Below are 17,754 nucleotides of genomic sequence, written 5' to 3' on the forward strand. Positions count from 1 at the left end.
CGTAAGAGACTGTCCGGTTGAGGCCTTGAGCGGCACTAAGATGAGCTTTACAGCAACAAGATAGCAGTCGATCACTTTCACTCCATCGGCATTATTTTGCATTGTGCAAGCTCTGAACATTCTCTTAAAATGACTTATCTTTCTATCAAACATGAAGCATGATTATCCGTGGCTTTGGCAAGGGACTTGTCAACGTTCTCGGCAGAGCTTGTTGCAACATAGACCGCCAGAGCACTTCGATGATATCTATTTTTTTGGTTCACAAGCATTGAGGAACTTTGACTTCGAAAGGATGGCTTTTGTGCGACCGTGAGCCAGCGCACCTATGGTGCGGCTGGCTTTTGCTGCCATCAATGCCTCGCCCGATACTGATGGAGAGGAACAAAATGGGGAGACCTTGGAGGCGCAAGAAGCACGCGTGGCAGACTCATATATGCGAGCACTGCAGCTCGTACAGGATGGGAGGACGACAGAAGCACAAGTTCGTAGCGTTTTCCTTATCTTGCTGACTCACAGCTGGAGCCCCATCAAGTGACCCTGTCGCAGTCTAACAGCCTCCTTTCACTGTCAAGTACACTGATATCTGCCAAAAAATAAGTAAGGTCTCAATTCGAAGCTTACTTTTGTGAAGGGTGTGGAGACAATGTTTACAGTTTAGAGGAGCATCCTGCAACAGTTCAGCAGAAATCAGTGCCTCATATTGACATATTTGGCACTTTTGTGACTCCTCAGGATGCTTTTGAAGCACTTCTTGTGGAGCCGCTGCTGGCAGAGAGCAACGAAGGCGCCGGTCTGTCCATGGCATCTGCCAAGCAGCTGAAGCATGTGATCTTTAAGAACCTGGCTGCGCTGCTGGCTGAGTCAGATGAGAGCGCTATGCGCGCCTTGCAGCTCTACGGGCAGGCTCTGCTGCTGGACGACGGGGATGCTGTGGTGTGGAACCGCATGGGAACTCTGGTGAGCGTGCACTCCCTGCATGCCTTCTTTTTTATTGCGCAATGCCTTTCAGGAGTGTTGGAATTGAAGCAATCAAGAGCTGGCATTCAAAGTTGACACCAGTCTTCTTGAGGTGGTTGATATGCTGCCACTGCATCACTGTCTATTCATGCGCTTGGACCCGGGCATTCCCTGGAACTTTGTCAAGTGCCTGCTCGTAGCATGTGAGCTATAAGCTCTTCTTCCAGGTTTGCTGCTACCATGGGAGCCGTCAGCGACTCCATGAAAGCAGCAAAGCGCTGGTAGAAGGTTCTGTCTGTGGCAGCGGAGAGGCGGAGGCAGTTGGTGAATGTTCAAGACCAGCCACTTTCTGATCTTGATGCGTACAATCGCATGATTCAGTTAGTAATACTTTTGCAGGCTGCGGAGTGCGGGCTGTGGGGAGTGGCGCGGAATGTGTTTGAGCACGGCCTGGCACGCCATCCTAGACATGCGCTGATGCTGGAGAAGCTGGTGGAAGTTGTGCTGCAGCTGGGCGACTGGCATGCAGCTTCGCCACTCATCAAGCGCATCCTGCACAGGTGCAGCTGCTGCATCTCCTCTCACAAGTCTCAGCTGCCTTGCTTTGAGTCACGTGGCTCATTGCTAAAAGTTCCTTTTTTTCCTACTGCAAGCTTGCTCCTGCAAAAGTGAAGGTGTGTATGCAGACAATCTGCACATAAGGGGCTGAGCAAGAGCTAATGTGAAAGGATACTGAATTTGTTGCTGTTGGCTTTGCCGTGAAGGGATCCAGGTCACCCTCGCGCTCAGAAGTTGTCTACAATCCTGGAACATCCTTCTGCAGCAGGTGAGCATGTGCAGAAATGGCCATGCACTGGCATGCCATGTGAGTGCTGAAGCTCTGGTGCGCTTCGATTATGTCAAACATCAGGCAACTGATGTCACTGACGATCCAAACTGATTGAAGCCATTTATCAATATTGTGTGCATGTGACCATTGATAATTTACAGTATCTCTTATATATGACAGACTTTCTTTTGCAACACAGGCCCAGATGACAGCGGTGAGGCAGATGCAAAAGCTGTGCTACAGCCGCGCTTCAGGCAGAGGCTGCAATTGGAGCAGCTTAGACATCCAAACGGCCATACAAAGGGCCATCGCCAGGTCACACTACAGAATGCCACATGGGCTGCCCTGCTGCAGACACTCACAGACCTCATTAAAGGCCCCAACAGAGGCTCAGAGAACGCAGCGCAGCTCAGCGCCGGGGAGTCAGTCACACTGCAGCTGCCTGCAGAGGAGATGGATGCAACCAGCGCAGCAGAGGAGACAGTTGGAGAGCGCCTGCCAGAGCTCAAGTTGCCGGGGGGTAGTATAGCGGGTGCACCAGGGGGAGCGATTGATGCAGAGCCAAAGCGGACTGCCGCAGCGCATGATCAGGCCGAGAAGCTTCCGCCTTCACCGCCCACAAGGCGCGGCCGCCGCGACCCCAAAGTGGCGCGGAAATGCATCCCGGAATTTGTGGATCAGCCGCCTTCTCAGGATGACTCAGCGCAGGGGCAGTCAGAGCCTACCCAGGCAACAGAAGGGGCCTCAGGGGCCGCACAGGAGACAGGTGGCACAGCACAAGAGAAGGGACATGGATCCAGCGCGGAGGGAGCTGCAGAGGTGGACCGGGGAGGTGCAAACGGCGAGAAGGGAGTTAAGGCAGAGGAGACCGGAAGGACGCCCAGAAAGGATGCCCATGTGCCAAGCAGAGCATCCAGACGGCTGGAGGCACGCAGGTGCTTTATCAATCCCCACATGCATGTCCGTCTGCCTCTGTCTTGAATTTGCAGGGTACAAACCTGCCGGCATCAGCTTTTACGCTGACTTTGTTTGAATAGCCTGTCTGGTCAGAAACGGACATACTTGCACCCATTTGTGGCATTCATCGTGGAGAAAGCAGTACATGACGCTGTGTTATTGTTCCAGGGAGGGGCGAGGAGGCACAGATGACGAGGGCAACGGGGGCTCAGAGGCAGTGAACATCATTGCAATGCTTCTTCCCTTCCTGCCAAAACGACCACAGCCTGACATGGCAGCCGCTTCAGGGCCGGCCGGCTCGGGCGCCCAGACGCCCGGCAGTGCCGGGCCGGCAGCTGCGCCGCAACTGCCGGCAACGGGAGGCAACGCCGCCAAACGGAGCCGGGAGGAGGAGCGAGACGTGAGGGCGTTCCTGCTGGCGCGGCCGCCGAAGGAGTCCCTGCACAGCCTTGGCGCCGCTGCCGTCCAGGAACTCGCATCAGACCCAAGCAGGTGCGAGCAGTTTCTTCAAGTCCCCAAGAAAGAGAATTTTGCAGCTGCATTTCCTGTGTTGTGCTGTCCCTCACTGCTGCGCCCCTTCGCTGGGCCAGGGCAATCAAGTGCTGCATCTAGGATGCTGCGTTGTGAGCATCCTCATTGTGAAGCTGACGCATGCAGCATGACAACAGCTCTCAGGGATTCCTTGATAAAAGGGGTTCACAGCAATCCTGTCCGATCCTTGTGCAGGCGCATCCCACCAGAGGCGCTGCCAAAGCTGATGGAGCTGGCGGCCGCGCTTGGCAGCGGCTGGCGGCCGATGCCAGCTGTCGCGCTGTCATTGGCCGAGCTGCACCTCGACCGCGCCGCGCTTTTCGGCCCGTCGGCCGCCGTCGTCCCACCGGCCGATGCCACTGCAGCCCAGGTATTGAGCCCCTGTAGGCTAAACACTGACGATTGACATAGGAACAAAGGTTTGAGAGTCAGTCAGAGGCAGCGAGTCAAGCGAGAGGAGAGTGCCGCCGTCTGCAGGCACTCGTCAGGTCTCAAGCAGGTGCACTCACACAATGGCTTCAGATATATCACCTAGATCATTAGGAACACACGTTCAGAAGTCAGTTTTTCAGTGGGTCCAGAGGGATGCGCCTGCAGAGCAAGCTGCACCTGCGTTGGGAACATGTGTCATCCCGCTCACATGTATGCATACAACTGTACATGGCTTGTTCATCAGGCAGGATACCAGAGGATTGAGATGTTGTGCAAGCTTCAGTGAATTTAAAGGGTTCTACATTGCAGGAGGGCGCGCAACCAACGGCGTCTGTTGCAGTGTCCGCCAAGGGGCCGGCCTCCAAGCGCAACAGGGCGGCTCAGGAGGCGGTGGCTGCGGCGCACGTCCGCGCCTGCGAAACTTTCCTCGGAGCGTTCCTCATGGATATGCTGCAGAGCCCCGCAGGTGAGGCCTGTGCTATACCTGCTACATGGACGTCTGCTTTGATCCATCTAAGCCCCCCATCGGCCTCAAGGAGGTATTATAGGTTGATCAAAGAAAGGGTGAATTCTTCACCAACAGATTATGCCCAGATACAGGTGCAATTTGCAAAGTCAGTCACTCTCGTTTTTGTGCAACAGATGGTATCTCTGTGCGCAGGTGATAGAAGCTCAGCTAATGGAGATGACACTGCGCTGCAGCGGCCTCAGTTGGCAAGGCATCAGTGGGCCTTAGGCAGGCTTGCAGAGCTGCGCAGGTGCCCAAAACATCTTCCATTCTTGGTCCCTCCTTCGTACTTTTTGTTCCTTTACTTGTTGAGTAGTGTTCAGTACCAGGCTGCACAGTGTGCAGATAAGTCCAAGTCTGGTATAGAGCTGCATGTGATGCCATGAGAGTGATAGTGAGAGATGACCTTAATGCTATCGGACGTGCATATGACTGGTGGAGGAAGTGCAAGAATCGAGAAGACTGGAGAGCAATAATCCAGGTGTTGCTCAACGTACCTAGTTCTGAAGGACTGGAAATCGTGTCATAAAAATAACAATTGATTTCATTGCAGGGATTTTGCTGCAGCTGCTGGACACTACTTTGCCTGCCAGCATCTCTGTAAAGGTGTGTCCTGGCTTGCTTTGTTTAGCTGCCACTTGATTGTTTTCTCTGTCCAGACCTGCTGAATTCTCCAGCCACGGCGGGCGTTGGGCAAGTAATTCTGGAACTCCTGTCACTTCTTGCAGCGCATTGAGTGCGGTACACCATGCTTATACAGGCATTGGCGCATCAGAGGGCAGCTCAGAACGGGAGCCTTTACAGATACACTGCGTCAACCTTGAGAAGGACGGACAGATCAGCGCCACGGCCGCCGCTGCAAAAGTGGAGGGACTGCAGCTCTTTGAGGTGTGCACGCCGTCTTGTCAATTTGCATCTGCACATGGAGGAAGCCTGATATGGCTCAGGAATGTATCTCCCGTCAATGCAGGAGGGAGAGTATATTATGATGTTGTGTTGGGGTTCTCTCTCTGCGTGGTATGTTTGAGTGTCGTCTTCATTGTGCCCTCTGATCCAGCGACATCTGGCAAGATTCCATTGCCCCTGATGTGATGCATGTTTCAGGTGTTGGAGTCAAGCAAGCGCAACTTGTCAGAGGAGAGGCCGCAATCAGTCATCGCCGAGCTGGCTCCTGCCCTGCTGGGCGATGACGTGGCGGCCAGCCGGGCGCTGCGCAGCGACCGGAAGACATTTCTGGACGCTCTGCAGATGCTGCAGGTGAGAATCACTGCAATCTTCATCAATATCATGTTAGACAACCATCATCAATCCTGCGTGGGAGCCTGCACTTTGTGTCTACTCATCCATGCTTATGGATGAGGCCATGGATCCTTACCATTTTTTTCTTGATAGCTGCATCTGGTGGAAGAAATTGGCAGACCCATGCTGATCACATAGATCTCTACAGATAAACTTGTTGGTTCCGAACTCAACACCTCGCTATCTTCCTAAATGCAGCCGGTGAAGCAGTGCTTGTGCATGGCAGCATGGGGCGCTGCTTTTTCTCGCCAGCTATGTCGTGATTCTGATGCAATGCAATTTCTGTGGGTTGCAGGACGCCGCGACAAGCGTGGAAGATGCGCCGTTGGAGCTGCGCTGCCGCTTAGTGGCGCTGACTCACCTGCTGCCGGCGCTGTCTGCTGACCTGGCGGATGAGTCCGCGCACACGGCGTCCGCCGCCGGCCCCCCGCCAACGGCTGTCAAGGACGCCGGGAAACCTGTCAAGATCTTGTTGACCCAGGTGCGCATGGATCACAGATACTATCAACAGATCTCGTGTGAGTCATTTAATTGGAGAACGATTATGTACACATGGATGCAGCCAGGAAGACACAATATGGACTGCTTGTGCTCTTTGGCCTGTTTTATGGCCCCTTCATGTACCCGATATATGATCCCCAGTCTTGTATCTTGCAGCCCCTGCAAGCATATGTGTTCTGCTTCAACCTCTATGTGTGCACCCAGTTGCTGAAGAGGCCTGCCACAGAGCACAGCTCTCGGGGACCATTATGTCTGATCTTCTAAGATCAGTCACTGTGTGCTGCAGGCCCTGACGGAGTTGGCCGAGTTTGTCAGCACGCATGCGCGTAGTGAAGCTGGGCTGCAGGCCCTAGCGCCACATCTGGAGGCGCTGAAGTCACAAGAGCTGCCTCAAGTGCAGTGGCGGGTGGCTGTGCTGGTAGAGAGGTACTACTGGTCCCTGTGCCAGGCACCGGCACGCGGCGCGGTTGGCCGCAGCCTTAGTGGCAAGGTAAATATGATAGCCACCTCATTGTGAAGTGGTTGATTGATGCATGTATACATGCATGCTAGGTACAGGACCTTTTGAGGCGCTGTTGGAGTGAGGCGCCTGCTAGGTGCCTCTTGATGATTCGTGATGAGTCTAAAGTCCCTGCATGCAGTCCAGTAAGGATAAAAGATGTCTGTCTGCATTCAAAAGGCTGATCGCTCATCAGGACACCCCGAGTGTTGCCTGGCACACACCCCACTTTACCCAACAGCTAGGAAAAGCAGATGGTAATGTAATGACTGTGACAAAGATTATGAGGTTTTCCAGCACCCTTGCCAAATCTTCAGCAATGCACTCAGCTGCAAAACATGATTGCGGTCTTGAGCTGTGCATCTTACGCGCAGGACGCTGGCAGGCAGGCAGCGCTGCTGGCGGCGGTGTCAGCGCTGTGTGCGCTGAGCACGCTGCGCATGTCAGCGCGGCGCCAGCTCAGCCGCGCTGACATCAGCGCTGAGGAGGCGCTGATGCGCGCGGCCAGCGAGATCCTTGCCGCCAGGCGCGCGCTGACTCAGCAGCATGGCGCCTGGGTGAAGGCATGCCTTACGCAGCTCGGCGCTTTGCTGCAAGCCCTCAAGGAGGTCCCTGCAGGTTGGTACAAGCTTCTATATTTCTACTGGCCTCTCACATTGCCTCTACGGGCTTCCAAATACCTACATTCTATGGCCTTCAGCGTGACACTGGCCACCTTGGTATGATTATAAAGCGAGTCACTCCACTCATGTGCTCTATCAGCGTGACACTGGCCACCTTGGTATGATTATAAAGCGAGTCACTCCACTCATGTGCTCTACGTTTCATGCATGCTCGGCCAGCAGTTCTTTGAGCGCTTTGTCCCCATGTCAAATTATTCTCATCTTCCATTGTATTTCTCAGCAATCAGGCATGGACTGGCTGTGCAGAAGGGCATATGGATCAGGAAGGCAATTCTGAGGAGGCGGAGGGAACAGCGACGCTGGATGCGCGGGTGGAGGGCGCTCTGGCACAATGCCTGCATGTGCTCTACGGTGTCGAACTGCCTCACAGAGACCCCGATTGGGGCAGCATGGAGGTGAGTCATCCTAATATGCGTTGCCCCCGACCATGCCTTCCATGCGACATTGCACCGATATCGCTGGCTTCTGGCCATTTGAATCAAAGCATCCGATTTTGAGAGGGTGCATGATGTGGGTGAAGAATTTTTCACACCATGATTGGTGTTGACTGTTTATATCAGGGATCCTGATAATGCTAGTAGCCAGATCTTGTCCAGTTGGTGTCTGGGAGAGGCTTAGTTTGCCACGGCATTATCTGGCCAAATCTTGACAGGGATCTGGTTGCACGGCATCAAGATCTTCCTTGCTGCTGCTTTCTCAGCCTTGTCACCATTCACCGCTGTCAACATCTTACTCATAGAGGAAAAATTTTGTCACCCCTTGGCCCCTGCCCGGGTGTCACTCGGGGGCGTCGATCTCTGTTGCATAGAACCAGGCAGAGAAGCTCGTGCAGAACCAGCGTCAGGTTTGGGTGATTCACCTGTGCGCTTTCTGCTTTTCCAGCACCACAGAGGCGCAGACGTTGCTTGTTTTTGTGATACTTGGGATTGGTGAGAGGGTGTGTTTATGTGGCATGCTATCAGGACCAAGTTGTGGCGCGGGTGGCAATGCGGACGCCGGAGGAGTGTCTGGATGCCTGGCGCTACATCCGCCCCTACGCAGAGGGCATCGCGCATGACAAGAAGGCGCTCGGCCGGCTGCAAGGTGCGCAGCCTCACTTTCGTGGCATGGATGCATTCCGACATGTCAGTCAGAAATCTAATTGCATGAAATTCTCTCACACACGCAAGCGAGGGTTGCCTTCTGCAGCCCTTGTGCAGCTGACATCAGGAAGCTTCCTGTCAGCTTCCTCACGCCAGCTCACTGCCTCTCATCATGGACACCTTTTGAAGGATATCCACTTTTCAATGAATATAGTCCGCGTATGGCATGCATGGCAGGCTTTACATCAGGCATGCCAGCTATAGGGGTGCTCCGAGTGGACAGGCCAAAGTGCCAACGCGGAGTTGCAGAATTTCCACACCTTCAGGACAGACACACTGAGACAAGGGGACTGTATGAATCGCAGGGGTGCTGCAGGCGATGCAGAAGCATTTCAAGGCACCGCCGCAGGCTGTGTTGGACGCATGGAGGCCAGATGCCCTGCTGGACAATATGGGCGAGCAGTACCTGCTGCAGGAAGCCCGGCCGACTGCCGTCCAAAAGCTGCTTGCACCGCCGCCCGAGCTGCAGCAAGCGGTGCGTTTTCACGCACTGGGAATGCTTGCAGTAGTGCATGGCCGCAAAGTCAATGAGTTGGTTGTGCTTTGGCAATGTTCCTTGTATCGTCTTATTAAGTTGCTTACATGCCTTCTCAAATGCCTGTGTTCGGAGACCCCTGCAACTATCATGTGTGCAAGATTGCCCCGGTCACAAGTTCTTGCCGCGCCACTTTATGTTCATGGCTCAATTTGCTTGACAAGCATGCATGTTTTGAGCTAGACATTCACCGCGCTTATCAGGGATATCCGTCATGAGACAAAGGCACTATTTTCAGCAAGCAGTCTGACGGCTGCATGCATGCATCTGACAGGTGGCGGCCGATGAGCATGCGGGCGTGCACGCGATCCTGCACCACCTGCTGCTGCGCCTACAGCCAGATCTGGACGTCCTGCTCAAGGAGGACTTTGCCCTTTTGCCGGCCGGTGCCGCGGCAGTGGAGAATTACATCGAGCTGGCCTGCTTCGACCTGCGCTACAACCCCCTGCGCTACTTTGCATGGGACCGCATCGCAGGTATCTATCTCGTCTTTTCTGCTCTCTGCCCCTTTCATTGCATGCACAGTCCTCCATGTTTCTTTTGGTCCTGGGGCCAATACTCTCCGCCGTGGCATGTTCAAGAGTTTCTTGGCCTTGGTGAATACTGCAAAATTTGCAAACGTGCTTGAAAACTGTGATGCATGTGGGAGAAGTGTGAACTGGAGTGAGACGTTGCTCCGGTACAATCAATTCAGTTGCCACGTAATGAGGCGCATTGACTACGGTGTGTACATGGCGTCAATGCAGTGGTGTACCGGGAGGCCTCGGAGGGGATCCTCAAGATGGCTGCCGAAGAGCTTCCAGTGGAGGAGTGGCACGCAGACACAAATGCCGACCTCCGTGAGCGCTTTGAGTTGTATCAGGCAAGACCCTTTTGATTGCATCTCTCCATAATGCCTTGCCTTTGTTGCTTGATGAGCTTGCCACCTGCCTGGGCATTGGAATAGCTTCATTGTGGGGTGATGGCTCGTCTAGTGCAAATGGATGTGTGGCTGGACATGATCCCATTGCGCTCAGCACATGTACTGGTCGCTGTGTGCCTCGCGCCTTGTCCGATCAGGCATACACTTTTGTTTTCACCAAGCAGACCCATTCAAGAATCCATGCCTTGAGAGAGGAACAGCGTCCATTCTTTGGGTCTCCTTAGCTTGGCCTGGCCTCTGACGGCGCCTTTCAATACATGGGCAGTGCAGTGCGTTCCCTTACCTCTCCCTGGACCCTTGACATCATCGCATGCATGCAAGTGGATTGAGCTGCTTTGGGATGCAACACTCAAAGCATGTGCCATGTGAAATGATGACAACCCCAGCTTTACTTTTTACAGAGGGCCAATTGTGAGGGATCTGACAGACTGAAGTGTTCTTGTCAGCCCAAGTCGTTTGTTTGATTGGGTGTGATCCCGGGCATGTGCTGTGCGCAGAGGCGGGCTGCGCGGGCGACGCTGGTGGCTCGGCAGCTGTGCCCGGCGGAGGACGTTGTGTTCCAGGACGAGCAGATCGCCATGGTGCTGCACGAGCGCCTGCAGAACGCACCGCCCCTCTACGACCAGCTGGCGCGGGTGGGGCTTCTTCCCAAACCCAGCAAACAATCACTTCAATGGTATATGCTCAGAAGCTTGTGCTGCAGGACACACAGCTGAACGCAAAGTTTCCCTCTATGGTCCCTGTTAATCTGTGAAGGCAGCGCGTACGTGCGTTGCAGAAGGAGCTCTTGAGTTGCTCTGGTGCCTGATGAGATCTTTGAAATTCTGGTGATGCACGTTGATCACAAGTGACACCCAGGGATCTTTCGTGGAGGTCTTCTGAAGGTTGTTTCCTTGCATCGCTTGCTTGCAATGCACAGCTGCTCGCATATGGCATCGCTGTCGTCAGATTGCTCCTTTTCAGGGGCTAGCCCCGCTTCAGGGTCCATCTCGCTGTTCTCAGTCATTCTTTGCAATGCAGGTGCCGGACAGAGTGGTTGTGCAGCGGCTGGCGGCGCAGGCTGCTCAGGCATGCGAGCGCGCGATAGAGGGCCTGCCTGACGAATGGATGTACCACATGTTCCTGGGCAAGATGCGCGCCAAATGCGGTGTGCAGTGATCTAACCGCACATGCCCCCCTTGGTTACATACTTTTCTCTGCCTTGGTAAATCATTCAACCACTGTTGGCCCTTAGAAAGGATCCCACCACACAATGCTTGGGCCGTGACAAGTCAATTCAAAAAGCACCCATATTACATGCAACATGTTTTCAGCTTTTTTGTTTTCTCCACTCTCTGGCTGCTGTCTCCCACAGCACCTGCTGCCATGCATTTGGCCCACCCTGCTTGCTTCACCAGGTTACGGCTTACTTAAGCAAGTCTCTCAAGCAAAGACAACAATTGAAAAACCACATGGGAATATACACTTCCAACCCCTGAGATAGCATTACCAGGTATTCACAAGATGAGGCCCCGGTTGGCGGAGGGCAGTGTAAATACTGAGCACCATGCACGCGGTTGACTGCTTCTTGCATGGACTTGGCGAGTCCATCGAGGGGTAGGAATTTATTTAGCTGGATAAGTAAGATACAGAATTTGTCTGCAGCGTTCCCTCCGGAGCAGTACCTGCCGGACATGGCACGCGCATGCTCGCTGGCATCGGTCCATGCTGGCGGCCTGGTGGAGCCCCTGTACCGCCTGCACGCCACCCGCCTCAAGATCCTGCAGCAGCCGCAGTCTCTGGAACCTGCCGCCCTCGCCCTGATCGCCAGGTGCGCTGGCCTGCTGGAGTTTGTCCATGCCGGTGGCGCGGTTGAACAGTTGTTCTGGCTGCATGCTGCCCACCTCACATAGCTGCACCACCCAGAGAACGCCCTCGCTCTGGTCGCCAGGTGCGCTGGCTTGCTGCTTGTGCACTGCTCAGAAGAAGTAGTACTCAGTTGAAGGGGCGGGGCCATAGCCAGAGGCCACAGGGTATACTCACAGGGAAAATGCAGGTTGAGCGCCTTTTGTTGTCGCTAGCTGCTCTTGCAATACTGATCTTGAGGAATACAATCGTGTTGAGTCAGGAAGCTGAGATGCAGTGCCGTGTGTGTGGGGCATCTTGAGAGGTGGGCAGCAGGCCGACATTGTTCTGCGACTTGCGGCCTCAGGTTAATGCATTATATAACTGATAAAAACGTACAGGAGCCCTTGCGAAAGAAAGTACCGGTCTGCGAGCCTGTGCGTAACAGAAAAGATATTTGGAAATATTGTTATCTCCTGCGCAGGTACTGCTTTGATGAGGAGAAGCAACAGAGGGCAGCTGCGCTGATGCAGCAAATCACTGCTGGCCAGGGAGCACCTTCTGTTGGGGTGACCTCTTCACAGAGCTCTTTGGTGTCATGCATGTTCCTTTGAAAGTGCTTCAGTCAGGTCAGTCTGCCCGTGTTCTCAAAAGCAGACCAACAGTCTTCAGCAGGGAGGAATGATTTTGTCACATTTGCCTTGCTTGCATCTGGCAAGTCCAGCAAGGGGTAGGACACGTGGCAGCCTTCACCCGCAGCTTTTCTTCAGACGCACCTTGCCCCTGGCAGGAAAGACTGTTCTCACAATATTAGTAAAATGAATAATGTATTCGCAGGAGCTGGTGAATCTGCTGGTGGCGGACTGCGAGGCGGCGCTGCGATGGTGCCTGGAGAAGGACAAGGGGTTCCACAAGGCTCACCACGCGCTCGCGCGTTCCCTCCAGGCGCGCGGCAGCTTCCGGGAAGCCGCCGAGGAGCTGCGCCACCTCTTCACCACCCCCAAGCGCAACTTCTGCATCAGCATGTGGGAGATCGGCGACAGGGTGTGCAGACTCTCTGCTCTGCAACGCCCAGTCTGAATTACTTGTGTATATTCCACGTGAGCTGCACATATTGGAGATCTGTATCCCTGGTACATATTTAAAGGGTTCCGGGAGCATGCATGCACCAGCAGAGAGCGGTGCAGGCAGGTAGATTCAACTGGATGACAAGGTTGTGCTCCTCCCCTCAGTAGGCCTGATCATGGGCCATTTCTAAAATATACTACTAGCAAATATTTTCCACATTTTCAAGTCTTTCTGTGCACGTGAGATCTTGTTTCGTGCTTGATGCGTGCAGCTAACCAAGGCGGCTGGTGGAGAGGTGGAGAGGCAGAGTGATGAGGGTGCCAGCTCAGCGCTGACTGACGATGAGTCATCCTGGGGCCGGCAGCCGCCGCGCACGGCTGGCAACGGGCTCGACGAGTCGCACCGCAAGTTTGCAGCCTGCCGGCGCAAGTACCTGATTAGGTACCTGGACCTGCTGGCCAGAACAGGCAACCACGCCACGCTGGCAGCTGCGCACAGCTTCCTGGCCTCGCCCCAGCAGTGGTCCAACCCCTCCATGATGGCTGACCTGGCTCGGTGCGCTTCTGAGCACACATCAGACTGCTCCTTATCATAATTCTAAGACTAGACAAAAAGCGTAGTGCAGAAGGGTGGCACTCTGACACAATGTGTTCTGCCCTCTGGCGTTGTTTCTGTGGATCTCTGTAAGGCTGATAGGACAGCAAGTCGTGTGCAACTTCTTCGAGAGCAAATCTCAGATGACGGATCATCAAAACGGCAGGAAGCGTGATGTTAAATTTTGAAGAGAAGACTTGTTCTGCCTGCAGGCTTGCTCTGGGCCGCTGCATCACAACACTGGCAAGCCAGCTGCGGCAGCACTGCCCTACGATCGCGCCCCCTGCATTCCAGAACCCTCCAGGGGAGCGCACTATACAATCTGGACAAATCCCTGGGCTGGTCCCTGGGCTCCTGCCGGGCGCAGCAGCCGGCCCCTCTGCCCCCTTTGGCAATGGGCAAATGCCACTCTCCTTCTTGGGAGTTCCGATTGGGGAGCAGGCAGGCAACAGCATGCCAGCTCAGCAGCTGGCGGTCAGTGATGAGGCGTTGCCTGTTCTGGAGGCGGCCTACGGGCTGTACATGGACCACTTTGTGCTGGGCGGGAATGAGCACGGTGCCAATCACTGGACTGCAGCACTCGAGGCTGTCCAGCCGGTGAGACCCTACCTCTTTGTTTGCTCCAACTATACACTCTTCCTGATAGAGCTTCACAGGCCTCCCTTGCATACTTTGAGAACGCCGGATCACAGTTCTCCGGCAAAGGCAATGGCGGCAAGCTGAGGAAAGTATGGACCAAAGAAGCAGGTCTTGATCGGGCTTGGTCTGGCTTTTCAGGTGCACCATCTGCAGCGCACCAAGTCTACAAACAGAATTCAATCTGTTTGATCTTCTTTTTGATCCAACAAACAAGGTGACCTTTGCAGATGGTCAAAAATATCATTATTATTTCTGGTCATGCTGCGCAGGTTGACACGCCGTTGGTGGGGTGGATCACTGAGGCGGCCCTTGCGCGCGGCGCGTTAGGGTACATCGATGAGCTGGGCCGCAGGGGCAACCTGGACGAGCTGCAGGCGCGCCTGGCAGCCGTGCGCAAACGCTGCAAAGTCCTGCGCACTGCCAACGAGGTTTGTTTTTGCCGTTGCTGCTACTCTTTGTGTACTCATGCGCATCTGATGGAACGTGCTTCTTTGGTGCTGGTGATGGTTTATGGAATGTTAATTCATGCATTTGTGGTCTTGCAGGTCTCGGCCATTTCTTGCTGAGGGCAGGGCCAGGATAGGGTCTGCACTGACAGTTTCTAGCAGACTGTTGAGTGTCCTCATGCTTTGAGATCCCTGAAGGTCATATGGTTGCGCGCAGAAAGTGCAGGCTCTTGCCGCCCGCATCGCCTCGGCAGCGGCCGCAGCGCTCGCAGCAGCGCTACCTGATCTGGACCGCCGCCAGGCTGGCGCCATGCCTAGTCAGGCTTCAGGCAGCCTCCAGCCAGATCAGACGTTCTCTGCGCAGCCGCAAAACCAGGCAGCCGTCAGCCTACTGCCAAATCAGGCTATGCTCAGGCAGGTCACATCTGGCCAGGCACCAAGTCAGTCAGCGTTCAGCTGGCCACCAAATGTGGTGACCTCTGGACAGCCGCCAGTTCAGGCGTGGAATGCTCTGCCTGGCCCGGGCAGCCCGAGGGCGCCCTTTTGGGCAGCGCCGGCGCCGGTGCGAGTGGCAGGGTGGCAGCCTCAAGTCACAACGCCAGCCAAGACCCTGCCAGGTGCTGCCATGGAGCACAGCCTCCAGGAAGCTGCCACACCGCCTCCCCAGGTAAACGCACGTCTTGATAAATTGCACCTTGTCCTGGAGAGCCCCTTGCCAACCAAAAGCAGATTTTCTCCTGTGGTATGTGCTGCAGTGGCATTAACGATCCCATGTATGTCATCTTCTGTGCATGCAAGAGGGGAAAATTGCTTGTTATCTCCAGGCAAAGCGGGAATTGTCCAAAACAGATCACCAAACTTTTCATTACTGCCTCTAGTAGAAAGGTTGATCTTTTTGTGGCGACCCTGAGGGCTTGGCCGCTTGCCTGTGGATTCAATCCAAAGTTGTAACCTGACCTTATATCCAATTTTACCCATATTTACTGTGTAACTGAGTTGTTGGAAAATCGTAGGCGGCTGCAGCGGTGGGACATGCGCCGATGCATACGGATGCGGTGGTGCAACAGGCATCTTTGGAGCTGCTGCGGCACGCACACTACCTCTACAAGTCTGGAGTGGCCCGCCTGCCCGCAGCGGGCAGCAGTGGGCTGCCCGGAGCGGGCAGCTTGTGCCGCCTCGACGAGCTTCTAGTCAGGTGCAGCCGCTCTCTCACTCACTGTCCTGTCTTCTTCATGCTTATAATTCATTTGCAAAAGAGAAGTTGGCTGGATCATTACCAAGTCAGCAACATAACGCGCAGCTTTGGCCCTGCCAGGCACTTTGATGGGTCCTGCAGCAACTTTCGCGCCGCTGCAGCTGCCAAAGTTTGAAGGATGCAAGACTGCAGCTCAATGTTTGATGTGATCCATCCATGCTTTCTACAATGGGAATTCATTCCAAAATTGATTCTATTATAGGGCATATAAGCTGTACCGCGGGCCACAGCGGGCGGGCAGTGCGGTCGTGACAGCGGCAGATGCAGCGGCCGCGTATGATGAGCTGGCGCGCGCTACAAGGCGCTCCTCGCCGGCGGGGAAGGGCTCTGGGCCGGCCACCCGCGCAGCTGCCGAGGGTGGGACTGCCTGCTCACTATGAAGCTCTTTCGTTTTTGCAGTTTGCATGCGGCGAATGATTCAAGCAGATCCGATTTCCAGATGGCCATTTTCATGATCTACAGACATTGTTTATTCTCCTAGATCACTCGTTTCTGATGTCACCACGAGAAGAAGTGCCTTTCCCGCAGGCTTATTTTCTTGTGCTTTGTCCCGTCACTGCAGCACTTGGAGCAGTGAACTCGAAAACTCTGAACACCAAAAGCAGGGCATCATTGGAGGAAGGAAAGGGCTGCGGTGTCCAATGAATGCTCCTTTAGGTCTGACTGTCGTTGCGCAGGGTCGAGGCTGCCGCTTTCAGCACCAGAGATGGGCAGAGAGCCCGCTGCGCAGCCGATGCAGGCAGCACGCATCGGCGGCAAAGATGCTTTGCAGGCGCCAGAGAAAAACGCGCAGGGCAGCGAGGAGGGAACAGCGCGGGAGACTGATGCACCGGTGCAGCCGGGGACGCCGCTGACGCGCAAGCGCAGCCGCCAGGAAGCTGACGTGGCCGAGGCCGATGCCAACTTTGGCGCGGCCTCACGCGGCGCGCCCACCCTTGCCGACCCTACCGATGATCAAATTGCCCTGCCACATGCGACGGCCGGAGAAGCACAGGGAGACTGGCCCGGTGCTGCTCAGCCGGCCTTGAACGGCGTGTCTGCTGATCGACAGGCGGCCGGAGATGCAGCAGGGGGTTTGGTGCAGAGCTCTGCTCTGGCGGTGCCAATCGGGGGTCCAGGTGCATGGGAGGCAAGTGTGTTCGGGGCGCTGCCAGCTGGCGCCCCGCTGGCGGCGCAGCCGTCAGACGGCGTTGGTGGAGCCGCCCAGAGTGGGGGTGTGTCAGTGGGGGTGGATCTGATGGGATCGGAATTTGATGCGCCGGCTGCGAAGCGGCTGCGGCCCGATGCCTGACACCTTCTTTCGTGCTTATTTCTCCGGATTGCAATGAATATGACTGCAAATGACAGCGGAATGGAAGTGCTTGCTTGCACGCCAAAATGGCAAAGGCGGCTGCAGAACATTGAAGAGTGATGAATGGATGTTATTGGATATTGAGGCATGGCTTGGCCCGTTTCACTCACATAAAGAGTGCAGACGCGGGGGCAGATTTGTGCAGGAGGGTGAAAGACTCTACGCATGCGCTGTGCTGTTGCGTGCCAGACACTGGGATGAACCTGGGAAAAGTGATACTGACTAAGTCATGATGTTGCTTGATCATATACTGTGAAGGAAGTCAAACACCCAGAGCCCTGTTGCACATACTGTTGTAGCTAGTAGCAGTTGACCCTATGCACTGGTGCTAGCACTCTACGATAACCAAATGAGCATCAAATGCGGTTGCCTTATCCTGCTTGTGTTTCTCCACTGCACAAATGGCACTCAGAAAGTAGGGGAGATTATGACGAGCAAGTCACTCTCTTTGCCGGTTATGTATTACTCCACAACACCAGCCTTCTGCAAGAGAGCATGCATTGCAGCTTCCACCCGTCCATCAAAACACCGGATTTTGCCTTAGAAACCACGGATGAAACCAGTTATCTTGATGAGCCATTGATGAGCAGATTTGGCAGCATTGTGTATTATGAATCGGGGTTGTTTTCAGGTCCCTGACGAGGACCCTAAAGTCCTCCACACTCACTTTCTCGCTCAGGGATTTATGGAGCATCGCAAATAGGGGCTGCAATGTAGTCCCTACATGATGCCTCTGCAATTCAGCATGGCAGATGCGTTGCATTTGACAGCACCGAAAGGAA

The 17,754-nt window shown here is 54.7% G+C and overlaps 1 protein-coding gene across 1 annotated transcript; it reads left to right on the forward strand.

Annotated features, from left to right (window-relative positions):
• Positions 1-325: 325 nt before the first annotated feature.
• Positions 326-16,912, forward strand: COCSUDRAFT_58846 (hypothetical protein; the record flags this gene model as incomplete). The annotated part of the gene is made up of 31 exons (XM_005650792.1): positions 326-451; positions 733-957; positions 1,357-1,517; positions 1,722-1,783; positions 1,986-2,721; positions 2,912-3,235; positions 3,470-3,644; positions 4,016-4,172; positions 4,975-5,102; positions 5,319-5,471; positions 5,809-5,994; positions 6,301-6,504; positions 6,888-7,131; positions 7,443-7,591; positions 8,159-8,279; positions 8,644-8,813; positions 9,148-9,349; positions 9,620-9,712; positions 9,848-9,894; positions 10,293-10,430; positions 10,816-10,942; positions 11,440-11,605; positions 12,104-12,188; positions 12,457-12,663; positions 12,959-13,242; positions 13,494-13,878; positions 14,190-14,348; positions 14,584-15,033; positions 15,380-15,561; positions 15,824-15,978; positions 16,299-16,912. 31 exons carry the CDS (start codon positions 326-328, stop codon positions 16,910-16,912), a joined length of 6,615 nt encoding a protein of 2,204 aa, XP_005650849.1.
• Between the last annotated feature and the right edge of the window lie 842 nt (positions 16,913-17,754).

This window comes from Coccomyxa subellipsoidea (assembly GCF_000258705.1).
Source record: "Coccomyxa subellipsoidea C-169, whole genome shotgun sequence".
Classification (NCBI taxonomy): Eukaryota; Viridiplantae; Chlorophyta; class Trebouxiophyceae; family Coccomyxaceae; genus Coccomyxa; species Coccomyxa subellipsoidea.